A 13,906-nucleotide genomic window follows, 5' to 3' on the forward strand; every position below is an offset into this window, starting at 1 on the left:
TCATAGATTTGTTTCTTCATTCAGGCCAAGATTTTTGTGCTTTAATTTAATTTTCATTTTTGTTTGATAATAGTCAACACATTGTCCTCCTGACACCTTTCACATTTAAATACACAGAAGTGTCAATATTGTAAATTTAATAAATTGTTTTCAATTACAAAAACAGACATTGCGACAAAACTTCAAAGTCAATGGTATTGGCAGATTGTTGATGTTTGTTAATGTTTAGGCTGGATTTAAAATCAATAAATCAAACCTTATTTATCTTATAGTTTTGTCTCATGTGTCTTAACTGCTTTAGTACCCCTTATGTCTGGGCAATAATCTAAATATAGATGTATAGTTTTTTTTAAATATAAAAATAAATGTTATTTTGGAAACATAAGGGGCCAAAAGCAATATATAATAAGGTATATTGTATATATTATATATTGTATAATATATACAATTTATAAGGCCTAGTATGTCTGAGCATAGGCTACAACATTTTTTTGTACATTTTTTACACATAAAGGCACTGCACTACACTGAAAGACTTATTATAAAAAAGAAAAAAAAGAAAAAGAAAAATTATTATATGATACAATTATGATTATAAATATTAAAATATATTAAAGTATTAAAAAAAGTATCTATTATATTATATGTTTATATAAAGGTCATTTATCCCACACAAGTTGTTAAGTCATTTATTTATGAGAATATTGGTTTTCTGGCATTGCAACCAGTAAAGTGTGCTGCATGATAGAGACTGTGTAACCGACCTTTAATCACTCTTTAATAATATATATATATATATATATATATATATATATATATATATATATATATATATATATATATATATATAATTATATACGTATAAAAAGCAATGCTGCAAATGTATGATGTGGCATTAAATTGTTTCTATCACATGCCTTCCCAAGTCAATATCCTGGCCTGCAGCACACAAATGAAAAATATCATCATGATGTTGTAATAAATAAAACTTTCAGTTTTATTATTCACACCCTCTGGCCTAATCCTCGCTTGTAGGACTACTGCGATTTGTTGTAACACTGCCAGCTAAAGCCGGTTGTGTGGATTATGATAGCCAAATAGGGCGTGGTCAAAAGAGCATTTTTCTAATGATTGGCCGATTCAGTCGTCGTCATAAAGTTTGGCGGGGCTGACTGTCATTCTGTCTTTTAATTGGATAATTCTGAAGCGGTAGTGCCAGTGGGCGGGGCGTCTTGTCATAGTCAGCTGTGTGTTTCGCGGTGGTCGTCTTCTCCAGTGAAAGCAAATTCATCCGCAACTGAAGGTAATGAGCAAAACTATCACAAACTGCCCTGAAAACACAACTTAGCTGCTATTTCAGCTGCAGAAAGCACATATAATACACATAACAGCGACAGTACCTGTCAGTCGGACACTTTTAACTGTTATTGGCGTTTGTTTTGTAGTTGACTCGATGGCAGAAGCATCAGACGCGACCGTTGACGGTTCATCCCGCGCTGCTCGTTGCTTCGCGGACTCACTGACCATGGTTGTGGTGCCACCGACCCTGGAAGATGTGGTGGAGGAGGAGGACGTGTTCCTGTCTGAAATGGGACACTCCGGAGCAACTTTAAAACAGCAGCAGTGTTCAGGGAACGGGACGTCTCCTGATATTCAGACGGAGTGCAGCGAGTTTTTACACCTCACCATCCGGAAACAGGTGTCATACAGGTAAATCTCACTCAAAATAAACAATTTCACCCAACTAAAATGAGGATTTGTAGATGAATCCGACTATTTTAAATAATTCCCTCTATCTGTTTTATCTATCATGATTTCTAACTATCTGTATCTCAGTTGATTGGCCAATGTTATCAATTGACAGATACCTTTTGTTAATATAACTTTTAGTTTAACTCTTTACGTTGACGTTAACATTAAATTGTATTCCTGTGGTTGACGTCTTGTGTTTTTGTTTCTTAAACTCCTAAATCAGTTGTCTGGAAAACAGCCAGGAAATGCTTAAATACCACTCTTGTTACATACAACACGCAAAAACTAAATGGAATTAAGGTCAGGTCACGCCCCTTTATTTGATGTGTCAACACAAAATGTTACATTTTGGTGTGGTGTGCTATGATTTTCTGTGTGTGTGTGAGAGAGTGAGAGTGTATGTGGTTTATTTTGACAGGTAGTGTTATTGTGCCATGGAAGACCGGGGTGATCTGTGCCTGGTCATCACTGTAAATTAAATTATAATGGTGTTAGATGGCAGAATTTCCTTCAACATTTTTAATGCGATCACCCACATTAGTGCAGATGCTATAATCCTTGTGAGAACTGTAGATTATGTCATCAGGCATTTGTTTTTGTTCAAAATGTCTAAACAACAATCCAAAAGGTGTCCGGGTGTATGTTTGTTAAATGAAAGACATTGAAATTGCATGTATGAGAAGCTTATGCGGGTTATATAAGGGGCACATTTTTGGTACATCGGGCAGTATTTGTTTACTCAGTTGGTTAATGTTGGTTTAGTGGGTTGTTGCTTTTTGTGTGTTGTGCTTTACTGGCACAGACTTGATGTATGGAATGAACATTACATTTAAGCCATAAAGTGTGTATGAGTGTAACTGAGTGTAAATTTCTAGGAAACCCTGCTCTCTGCATGTTTGCTATGTCAGGCTTGTCGATAGTATTGTGTTACATAGGCCGACGCTGACCACTATACAAATTTGCTGTGCCTGGAAAATTTACTGTAGTTACACTCATGCAGAACTAACCAATTTGAAAGTAGTGCAAAATTTTACGGAAATCAGATAATGGTGTGGAAGAAACATCAATTAGCAAACAATTAATAAACCGTGCGTGCATCTTTATTTTAGATATTGATTGCTAAATGCAATAAATAATGCACATACTGAATGCACCTGAGTAACAGATCATGTAACCTTTTAGTGTGTTTCACAAACCTGACATTTCTGTGCCACAAAAGCATGGTACCTGTAAGGTCAGGAAACAATTAGTCTGAACAATAAGAAAGCACAGGTATAAATAATTTCTGACTGTTATGTTCAAGTTGCACAGAGTATTTCTCATTGCACAAGTATTTTTCATTGCACAGAATTTCACAAGTTGATTGTAGGGATGTACAGTAGATTTGCTCTCCTCTCTTGCTCTAATCTCATCTGAAACAAGCACCAGCTGTGCTGATTATGCAATAATGTTCAGGATTTTTATACCACGCAGTGTAAAGCGATATGACTGCATGTGTGTGAAAGAAAATGTATTTGTGTATCTGCTGGTGGATGGGTTTTTTCGCTTTGAGTGTGTTATGTAAGAGGATGAGGGACACAGCGTTGAATCGCAGGTGGTTTTGCAATGTAAAATGAGTTAACCAAAGAGAGAGCCAATGCCTGTTTGGCCTTAATGCCTGGCAGGGCAGAGACTGGGAGGTAGTTTAACACAGCAGTCAAACACAGCATCCTACATCAGCACCACAGTCAGAGAGAGAGAGAGAAAGAAAAAAGGGGGAAGAGAGGGGCAATCAATGCATAGCGTGGAGTGGGAAAGAAAGAAGATCACTACTGGCACAGTCGATAACAGGCGATAACACAATAGCAACCAGTCTATCCCTATAGTTGTCCTCCTCAGTGCTGTTGTTCTGACCTCAGTAATGTGTTTTGGGCTGTCGGTGGTTGATCATCATCATCATTTTAGCACTGATTAGAGTGGGAGTCAATTATCAGCTGCAAACAAACTAAATATGTGGACAGCTGCCCGTTATCATATTAACAAAGCGAAACCAGTACATAGATATAATACCAAATAGCTAAGCTTGTTTTTTGCACTTCTTTTCTGTCTTTTGGGATGTCACTGTAAGGGTGAGGCTATTTTATTTTGGGAGTAGTCACAGCATGCTCCTCCAGCTCTGTTTCTGTGGTCTGATATTTGCATTGACAATGAGCTTCTATAAATATTTTTTGTGTGTTGTAATCTCCCTGTAGTGCAGATTTATATGACATGAAATCACTTATATTCAGATGGCAAATGTCTACCTGTTGTTTATTTTAAACTCAGACCTACATTATAATATTTCTTCTGCATTACAAGGATGGCACAATGGCTCAGAATATAGCACTATTGCCTCACATCAAGATTGCATGTTCTCCCTGTGTCCGTTTAAGACATGCAGGTTAAGTGTATTGGAGATACCAAATTGTCCTTCCCTGATTTATGTACGGATAAACCTGTCCTGCGAATGGTTCTTACCATGGATGTAGCCCTGGAATGGCATTAGGAAATATATAAACAACAAACCTCTATATTGCAAAGAGTTATTGAATGTACTGACTCATACCTGCCTCAAGGGAATCTGATTCCCCACAGTTTTCTATTCAGTTGTTAATCATTCACCCCCACTCTCTTTTTATGATTTGTCACACATTTAAAATATTTGTACTGGTGAAGATATTGCTTTTAACTGTTTTACATGTATTCTGTATCACAGTCAGGTTGCTTATTTGGTAGGGATGGTAATTCTACCTGAATGTGTTTGGGATTTTTCATTAAAAAAAAGAAAAATGTATTTTCATGGACTACTTCATATTGGCTTCAGCATTTTCTATTGATAATGCTGTATGACACCCATTAGAATTCTAGGTAAGTGAATTCAGTATGTATCTGACATAAAACTTATTTAGTGTTTCTAACATAACCATTTTAAAGACGGAAGCATTAGCATAATATTATCAAAAGACTAGAGGCCCTGCAATAGGTTACTGATTGTTGCAGGGATTGCTTCACACATAATTATTCCTCATAAATTACGAATCCTCCAAGAGCAATGTTCTGATTTAAAATAGGGAATTAAGACGTAAAACAAATCTGCTACAGTTAAATGGTAATATCTAAACACATTTAGTAGTCATTAAGTGCCAGTGTTTAGTCTTTGGTACTGTTTAAATTCCCCCTTTGGTGAAAATCAAGTTTTTATTGTATATACACAGACTGCTGTAAAAAAACGTTGGCCCCATAATGTTTCAGATCATGAAACAAATTTAAATATTAATCAAAGATAACACAAGTAAGCACAAATGAAGGTTAATGAAATTAAGGTTTTTACTATGAAGTGAAAACTAAATGCAACACACATCACACACATGACCCTGTGTGGAAAAAGTGCTTGCCTTCTAAACCTAATATTTGGTTGGGCCACCCTTAGCAGCAACAACTGCAATCAAGCGTTTGCGATAACTTGCAATGGGTCTTCAGTTTGTCCTTAACGGTTTTTGTGGCACATCTGGGCACAGATTGTTTCTCATTTGATATAAGGATGTGTTGTTTACATAAAAGTGTTCAAGGCAGAACTCTGAAAGTCTTAATGGTGAAAAAGGTCATAAAAATAAATGACTGTTTGGCTTGTTTTATATGCAAAATAAGATTATGACCACTGAAGCTAAATGTTAGTCTACAACCCGTTTGTTTATACAGTTGTTAATATGTTTTATCGCCTCATATATAGATTTTTGCACTATAGAGTAGAAGTAAGGATGTAAAGATATTTAATATAATAAAGAGTACCATGTTGTTATTGAAAGCTGTGATAATAAACATGTAGAAGTATCTTTTAAATGGGCTTCCCAAGTTGAACACTTTTATTATTTCTTTCAAAAACAAATTCATCAAATTAATATGCACACCTAGTAGTTCATTTTGGGTCAATTGTGATGCGAGGTCTGATCAGATTACACAGCCAAAAGCTTTACGTGTTGTCTCCTGTGTAGATTTACACAGGCTAATCCAGAGCTGGATTACCATCACGTACTTATCAACACAACACATGTATGGACAAGCACACTCATTCAAACACAGAACGTCACGTCACTAAATCACTCAAAGTTTAAGATGCTTGCCGAATGTACACATTTTATAAATGATGCATAATACTGTAGGTGATAAATAATGAGGAGCCCTGGACAAAATCCGCATATAGATAAAGTATCTGTATTTTTGCTGCACGAAACTGCTGCATAAAACAATGAGACATGAAAAGGGCAAAAAACAATAGGAAGGTGTAAATATTTGAAAAATGTAATTATTGCAAACCATGTGTTTTTGGTAGGGATGCACCGATAGGATTTTTTTGGGCCGATACCGATTTAAACAGACAACTTTTGTCCGATACCGATATGAAACACTTTTATACAATACTATACAGTTGGTCTATTAGCTAGTTTATTTCTGCAGCAAATGATTTTTACTGAACATGCATTGGATCTAATTAACCATCAACTGACCAACATAATAAGAGGAGGCACAAATTAAGCCAAAACAAATATAATAAGACAACATGACAACCTTCAAATGTGTTTTTTTGCTATTCAGCATTTCTTTTATTAACAACATTAACTCATTTATTTTATTTTTTTACATATAATGGATTTCTTTAATAAACATAAATAATACCAGTGGTATTTCTTTAAACGGAGTATAAATATTGCTACTTCAAAAAAAGTTGGACTTCTTTTCCCCCACTAAAGTGCAGTCTGTTTCTTTTATTGTCCAAGACATTTGAGCCAGCTCAACAAAGGTTTTCTGTCGTTGCTTAAGTAAAGTGCACACCAGAACATTAAATCATTTTAATTGAACAACAGACATGCAACTCATTGCCTTCATGCGGTTAATTAATAAACAATCGGTATCGGCCTCTCTTGTGCTATTGGCGATATGCCGATGGTTTCAAATTCATCAAAAATCGGCCAATATATATCGGCGGCCGATGCATCGGTGCATCACTTTCTTGGTGATGTTTTTTTATTTATTTTTCACATTGTCATGTAATTCCATTTAAATGTACTTTTCAGCATCAATATTTGAAAAGTTTGGTTCCAAAACCAGATAACTCCGTTTTAAAAAATTTTTCTCAATTTTTTTATTATGTTATCATGTTTTTATTGGGTTTTATTGTGCTACTTGGCTGTATTTTTTTAGTTTTGAAGGCTTAAATCAAAACAAACCAAATGCAGTTTGATTGATATTAATTGAAATGCACAAAAAACAAGATTTTTGAAAATTTTTAAACGCATTGTTATCTTGTTTTGGAACAAAATCTTAATTTATTTGTATGTAAATTCCTTGTTTATATTAAATAATAATTGATATTCAATAATACTTATCCTTGTATGTGTTATTGCTTCATTTTTTAAATAATTTAATGTTCATTGTACTTGAATACTTAAAGTAAGTTACATGATTGATGAACTGAGTATTATGCCGCCTCGCCATTACGGCATTGTTTAATTACAAGTAGAGATTAAAATGAGCAAAATAACTTATGACAATGATATAATTTAGGAAAAGATCATGCATTTAGAATGTGTTGTTGTTTTCCCTCTGTTAATCAAAGCTCAGTGGCTGGAAAACAATCTAATGCATTTGTCAGATCTTGTTTTTGAAATGAACGCAGAAGCTGAGCAGATCTGTTTGGATCGAGAAGACACACCACCAGCTGGTCCTTTATAAAAAAAAGTACGTAGCTCATTGAAACGGCCTAATCACATTAAAGCCACCAGACCTACATGAATTATGAATTATGGGCTTTGTAGTCTTCCAGGCCTGATTAAGATGAAGGGGACTGTGATATAGTTCAGGAAGAGTCACTCTTTGTCTGTATCAAATTTGTCTTTGATAAAAGAGGGAGGAATGGTGCTACTGGCCCTGCATGGGCTCTGTTTGCTCTGTAGCACATTGATTTTTCCAAGGTGGCTTGTCTGGTTTTCCAGGCCTGTTTAATGTATCAAGGGATTAAACATAGCACTTCATTCAGTAAGCAGTGTATTTATGTTAGGATAAAAAACAGAAATACCTTCAGAATCTTCATACTTGTGACATTGTTGACTATTTAAGCAGATCTAACAATGAGTGAGCACAGTCAGCATTACACTGTTTCTCAATACTAACATGTCTGAACTCTTGTCAGTATGATTGATGATTTGTGGTGTGCTTACTTTTGATTAAGCTGTGTCCATTGTTAGCGGCCACCAATAGAATCACCATTTAGTGTTTGTATTAAATCAAGGATATCAAACCCTCCTTTTGCAGGCCCCCATTGGTTCCACCTCTGCTTTTATATACAGTACCTGTGAACTGCTGTTCAATAACCACGATATAATTTGATACTGTGACAATATAAATGTTTGGCAAACAACATATAAATTGCAATTATTCACCATTTAAATTTTTCAGGTGTGAATACAGACATGTACAGAACTCAGAAATAAAAGAACAGGGTACAAAATGTGATTCTGTTTTTGTGTTTTATGAAAGAAAGAGTCTTACTGGTTTGGAAAACGTAATAGGATTACAGAGTTGTATTTTTGTTTTTTGTTTTTAAAGCAGTGACAAACGTATTGCAGTGTGTATGTGGCTTTATAGGCCATGGATGTCCCAGCTGTAGTTTTTAAGCGCTTTATCCACCATTGAGATTCACCTTTTGGTTACCCAGGGACCAGAACATGCTGACTGAAGATCATTAAAAACAGATAATGATCCAGGTTTCTTTTTACCGTCCGCTGGCAACAAGAGGCTCAAAATGGGAAGAAAATCTGTTCTTCCACAGAATAGCTCAGTACTTCATGCAGTAATGAGATACCTGAAAGGTCATGTCATAAATAGAGATGATGCAGTGATATAACTGTAATGACTGGCAGGAAAGATTATTGCCATATACAGCGGGCAATACTGCATAAGATTGAAAGTAACATTTTGATCAATTCTGAATGTCTTTATTTGAGGTATTATGATTGGTTCTTTCTCATGATTCCCGTCACTGCATATATCTCTTTCTGTTGCTACTAAGGTTTCTTTTCTCTCCTTTAGAAGTGTATTACATTTATAAACACCAAACAGTACAATAACTGACATTAAAATGTCACTTCTCAAAAGAGAGTGCTGCATACTTGTAATTGAAAGAGAATGTGCAGTTCTTTAGGACATGTTGAGCATAAAGTATAGTTCCAAAAGGAGATAAGTCTCAATGTGAGCTATGCAACACTTGTTATGAATGTGTGTGTGTGTGTGTGTGTGTATACTGTGTTACATAATGACTTTATGTCAGTGAATACACCATATGTTTACCAGTAAATGGAGACAACAAATGCAGATTCAGTGGGAGGCTTTTTAGACTGTCCTGATGTGACAGACGTCTGTCTGCTTATGAAACCAGCGACTTGGAGAATACAGCTCAGTATGGGCTCAGTGTGTCGGGGCCACACAGGACTTTTGCTTGGGTATATATGTGCCTGTCTTTATTCAGCCATAAATGTCAAGTCTCATGCAGTGTCCTTTTACTGAACACTTTAGACATAGAAGGCTATGGAAGCTTCATTAGACCTTTTATAGAGTAGACATGTTTGTTGTGGCTTTACTGCTGGCTCTGTCATAATACTTCCATAAAAACCATGATTAAATGCCTTTATTGAGATTTTTTTTTTACTGTTATAATTATTTATTTGAGCATTTTCATGTTCTCACTGGTTCAGGTGTTGAACAGGAATTTTAATATGCTGAGCTTCACAAAGGGAATGTAACATGTTTTAAGTGAGCATCCTTTAGGTTAGTCATAGAGATTGATATAGGAACCACTGCTGATTCAGCTGCAGTGAGACTTGACATTTTGAGTTTTGTTTGTTATCGCATATAATTTTATTGAGGTATTGAGTTTGATCAATTTAAATGTCCCAAATGGGTTGCAGGGCTAAATTTAAATACCTAAAAGCAACTAAACATAGGCCCATAATTGTGCATAGTTGGAAAAACAAAATAAGCAGTAGGTTTATTTACAAGAGAAAATACTACCATTTTATTTTGTTGTTGACGTCAAAGGGTGTGTGTCTAATCCTGTTTAATGGTGTTGTGGTATAAATGCATGCCACTTGGTTGAAGCAAGCAAAAAAGCAAATTACAAGAAAGACAGGTTGTTTGATGTTCTCAGAAACCCTTGGATAAACCCATGGTTTGCTGTAATGTTTTTTGTGCATTGAGCCATATATTTCATGGTTTAATTTGGACCTTTATTTAACATATTTGGTACTAAACTGACTGAGTCGTCACTGAAGCATAAGCATGTAAAAGCATACATTGTTTCCTTCCATAAGTTAATTTTGAATGAAGAATTTTTTTTAGGCCTTAGTGTTGAAAGGTAGCACTTCAATAAACAAAACTAAAGATAATTTAAAGCATGCATGCAAATTTATACTGTAAGAGTAGCCTTATAATGATGCATGAAGCTTTCTGTGGTTAAGTCTAAATCTCCTCTTCAGACTAAAGCAGTCTTTAAATACTATATAGTGGTTTTCGTTTGGTTTGCTGGATCATTGTAGCTCTGTAATCACTCTTACTGAAGTACCCTGGAAATGTTTCTGCCACTTTTATTCTCTTCCATCTTCTGAATCCCCATCTCATTCACATCTGCGTGATCTGACCTACATGTACCTTTCCCTATTTCTCAGGCTTACACAATTCAGCAATGTAGTGTGAGATGGGCAAAATTATATTTTTGTATTCTCTTATAAAGAGCTGAATACAAGGTGGATCCAAGGAGATTCTGTGCCCATAATGCGAGAAACATTTACTCGCTTGTGAGTTATTTCACACACATGAAAGTTGTTTTGTCTGACTTTAAATCAATCTGTAATTTCAAAATCAGCAGTCATCTAATTCCGCCTGTTTTTAGAAATGAGTTATGCCCTGTTGGATGTGGTGCAATTGTAAATTTATTACATTTTGAAGACATTAATGCACTCATGCAGGCTTACAAACAAATCAAAGCATAAGCGAAAAAATACCTATGGGCTCAATGCTGGATTTTCATGTAACTACATTTTTGCTGTATATTTTATGATATTATGTCTATTTTCAATCTATTTTTCAAACAAATTATTTTCAAAATAAAATTTAAATAGTTTGTTAGTGTTAAGGGCTAAGATGACGCACAAGGGAGGCTGAAGCCCCCCCTAAAATGGTCTAGAACCGCCCCTGGGTAACAAATTGTTGTCTGTGTGGTGATCTACCATCACAATAGTGTGATTATTATGTGATTACCAAATTTAATGTCACACACTGTATCTTGAAATAATACAATGAAGTTACAGCTATTTTCTTTTTGTGGAATAACAAATCACATTGTATACTATGAATCTGAAACTCTAAAAAGTCCTAATTTATTAAACGTTTCAGAGGCAAAAGTAAGCAGGAGAGTACCAGCTGTAGTGAAGGGTGTATGTTATAGCTGTAGATTGATCTGATCTGTATTAGGAAGTCAGTGCTGTACTGCAGGCTCTGGTCTATCAACAGCTTTCCTCCCACAGTCTTAGCTTTCACAAAAACACTCTCTTTCTTCTGCACTGAACAGCGAGAGTTTGCTTCGCTTATTTTTGACATGACATGCTTAGACACACAGTGGTCATGCAATATAAAAAATGATCATATTTATATCTAAATCCCACAGCACTATTTGTGGCAAAGCACTCAAGTTAGGATGTGATGTTTCATGAGTCCAGTTCATTAGATTTTTAAAGGCAGTATCTGTAAGTGTTCTTAAGGGATCAGTGATAAGCTTTCAAGACAGAGAGAGAGAGCGAGAAAGGGACGGGGAGCTGATTAGATGTCAGAAAACCTCATCCTAAACCAATCATACAGCAGGAGGCAAAGAGGGGGAGGTGACAGTTTAAGAAGAGCCAGAACAAAGACTATCTCTCTTTTTCTTTTCCCTTCTTTCTCTTTCACTTTCTCACATACAAACGTTCACATTCAAGCTATACTAGTGATGAAGACTTAGACACAGTGGTTTCATATTAAGATAAATGTAGTCCATACGATTGTGAAATTATACCCATCTCTATGGGTATTGTTGGCAAAGCGAGTTGTGTATAATTTACTATCATTTTAAATAGTAATGACAATTTTAAAGGAATAGTTCACGTGACAATTAATACTCATTAAATGTCATCATTTACCCTCATGTTATTCTAAACCTGTATGAGGTTCTTTATTCCTTTAAACACAAAAGAAGAACTTTGATGAATGATGGTAAGCACACAGCTGACGGTACCCAATGACTTCCATAGTAGGAAAATAAATAAGTCATTGGGTACTGTCAATTGTGTAACATCATTTATCATATGTCTTCATTTCTGTTTAACAGAATAAAGAAACTCGTACAGGTTTAGAATGACATAGATCAGAATTTTCAGTTTATGGTGAACTACTGTATCCCTTCATTTATACTAAATTTGTGGGATAAATTAGACACACATTCAAACTCACACAGGTTTGCTACTGAAAGAACATCACTATTGACTGACACAGGAGAGGTTGTGACTGAGTAAAGGACAGTTAATTATTCAAGGCTTTTCTCTTCAACACAGATTACAAACGCTGCTCTGGTCTACCATATGTCTGCATCTGTGTGAGCGATATCTGAGAGGATGTGAACTGTGTGTGCTTAGTGTTTGCACTGGTAAGGTGTGGGAAATACAGCATGTCACATACTCAGTGTATATGACCATTAGGGTTGTCACGATTCTCAAAATCCACGATTCGATTACATTTTCGATTCTAGGTCACGATTCAATTCTCGGTTTTTACCTCTTTTTTTTGAAAGCACAAAAAAATGCTATGCCACTTCTAGACTAGTCTTTTATGAAATATAGTATCAGACCTTGAACCCGGAGATGCCCTGCCACGTTAGTCGTGCTGTCAGTGGAAAAATGTGGTACATGCACATACTTGATAAAATGAAACTTTGTGTCATTCAGATGAACATTCCTGTCAGTACTTCTAAACGCGCTTTTATTACTGTCAGACTGTACCCCAATAAATCATGTTTAAATGCTGTTCTTAAACTCTTAAGCAACTGAAATAAGTTGTTGTGAAACTTAAACAGATCTCAGTTCAGAGAAACGACCGGTCCTGCCACAGACGTCGTTCTGCTGCGCACGTGCGCATGCTTTGATTGAGTTCAGCTGAAGGCGGGAGGCACTTGCTGTTTTTTGTTTCCCATGTAAAGAGCAGCTTGTGTGGTGTCTCCTGCATCTGCCATGCTATCTTTAACTGACTGTAACTAGCTAAGTTAGAGGAGGTTGACTCACACCACTCAACACGTGTTTTTTCCTGCTTGGCAAGCTGACCGGACAGGACATGGATGCATGGACGATTCCATTTTTTTTTTTCGAATTTCGAGGTTGTGACTTAATTTTGATCGATTTCGTGTTAAAGAAATCGTGACACCCTTAGCATATCATTTTACTTAAATTGCATTAAGGGTCTAGCGTTTTCTTATTACATTTGATTTCTTACACACTAATTTTACATATTTCATCAGACAAACTCACAAATGTGACCCTGGTCCACAAAATCAGTCACCAGTCATTCTTTAATATGCTTTTCATTGATGTATTGTCTGTTAGGGCATAGGATAACTTTTTGCTGAGATACAACTGTGTAAAAATGTGGAAAATAAAAATATTGAGAAAATTGTCTTTAGCAACACATTACTTATGAAAAATATTGTTTTTATATATTTAAAGTAGAATATTTACAAAATGTCTTCATGCAACATAATCTTTACCTTAATACCATAATAATTTTTGGCTTAAAAAGTTAATTTTGACCCATACAATGTATTGTTGGCATTTGCTACAAATATACCTGTGCTTATTTTGACTGTTTTGGTGGTTCAAGGTCACAAATGTTTTGTGTCAGGCACTTGAGGTCACAGTATCACATTGTCATGATACTGAAAACAGTCAGTGAGAGCCAGTCAAAAAGAAGGGTTTACAATTTCCCAGTTAATCGATGCCTGTACCTGATAAGCGATCACTACAGTGACAGATACCATTGTAACTTTGGCCTTACACACACACACACA

The 13,906-nt window shown here is 35.6% G+C and overlaps 1 protein-coding gene across 2 annotated transcripts in view; it reads left to right on the plus strand.

Moving 5' to 3' along the window:
- The first annotated feature begins 1,206 nt into the window (after positions 1-1,206).
- Positions 1,207-13,906, plus strand: part of dgkza (diacylglycerol kinase, zeta a) — a 108,164-nt gene continuing 95,464 nt past the window's right edge. For both annotated transcript variants that reach the window (XM_065289462.2, XM_065289464.1), the window contains exons 1-2: positions 1,207-1,303; positions 1,446-1,710. In XM_065289462.2, coding sequence (XP_065145534.1) covers positions 1,454-1,710 — 257 coding nt within the window. In that variant the 5' untranslated portion in view covers positions 1,207-1,303; positions 1,446-1,453. The remainder of the gene's footprint in view (positions 1,304-1,445; positions 1,711-13,906) is intronic.

Source organism: Paramisgurnus dabryanus, chromosome 2 (assembly GCF_030506205.2).
Source record: "Paramisgurnus dabryanus chromosome 2, PD_genome_1.1, whole genome shotgun sequence".
NCBI classification, from domain to species: Eukaryota; Metazoa; Chordata; class Actinopteri; order Cypriniformes; family Cobitidae; genus Paramisgurnus; species Paramisgurnus dabryanus.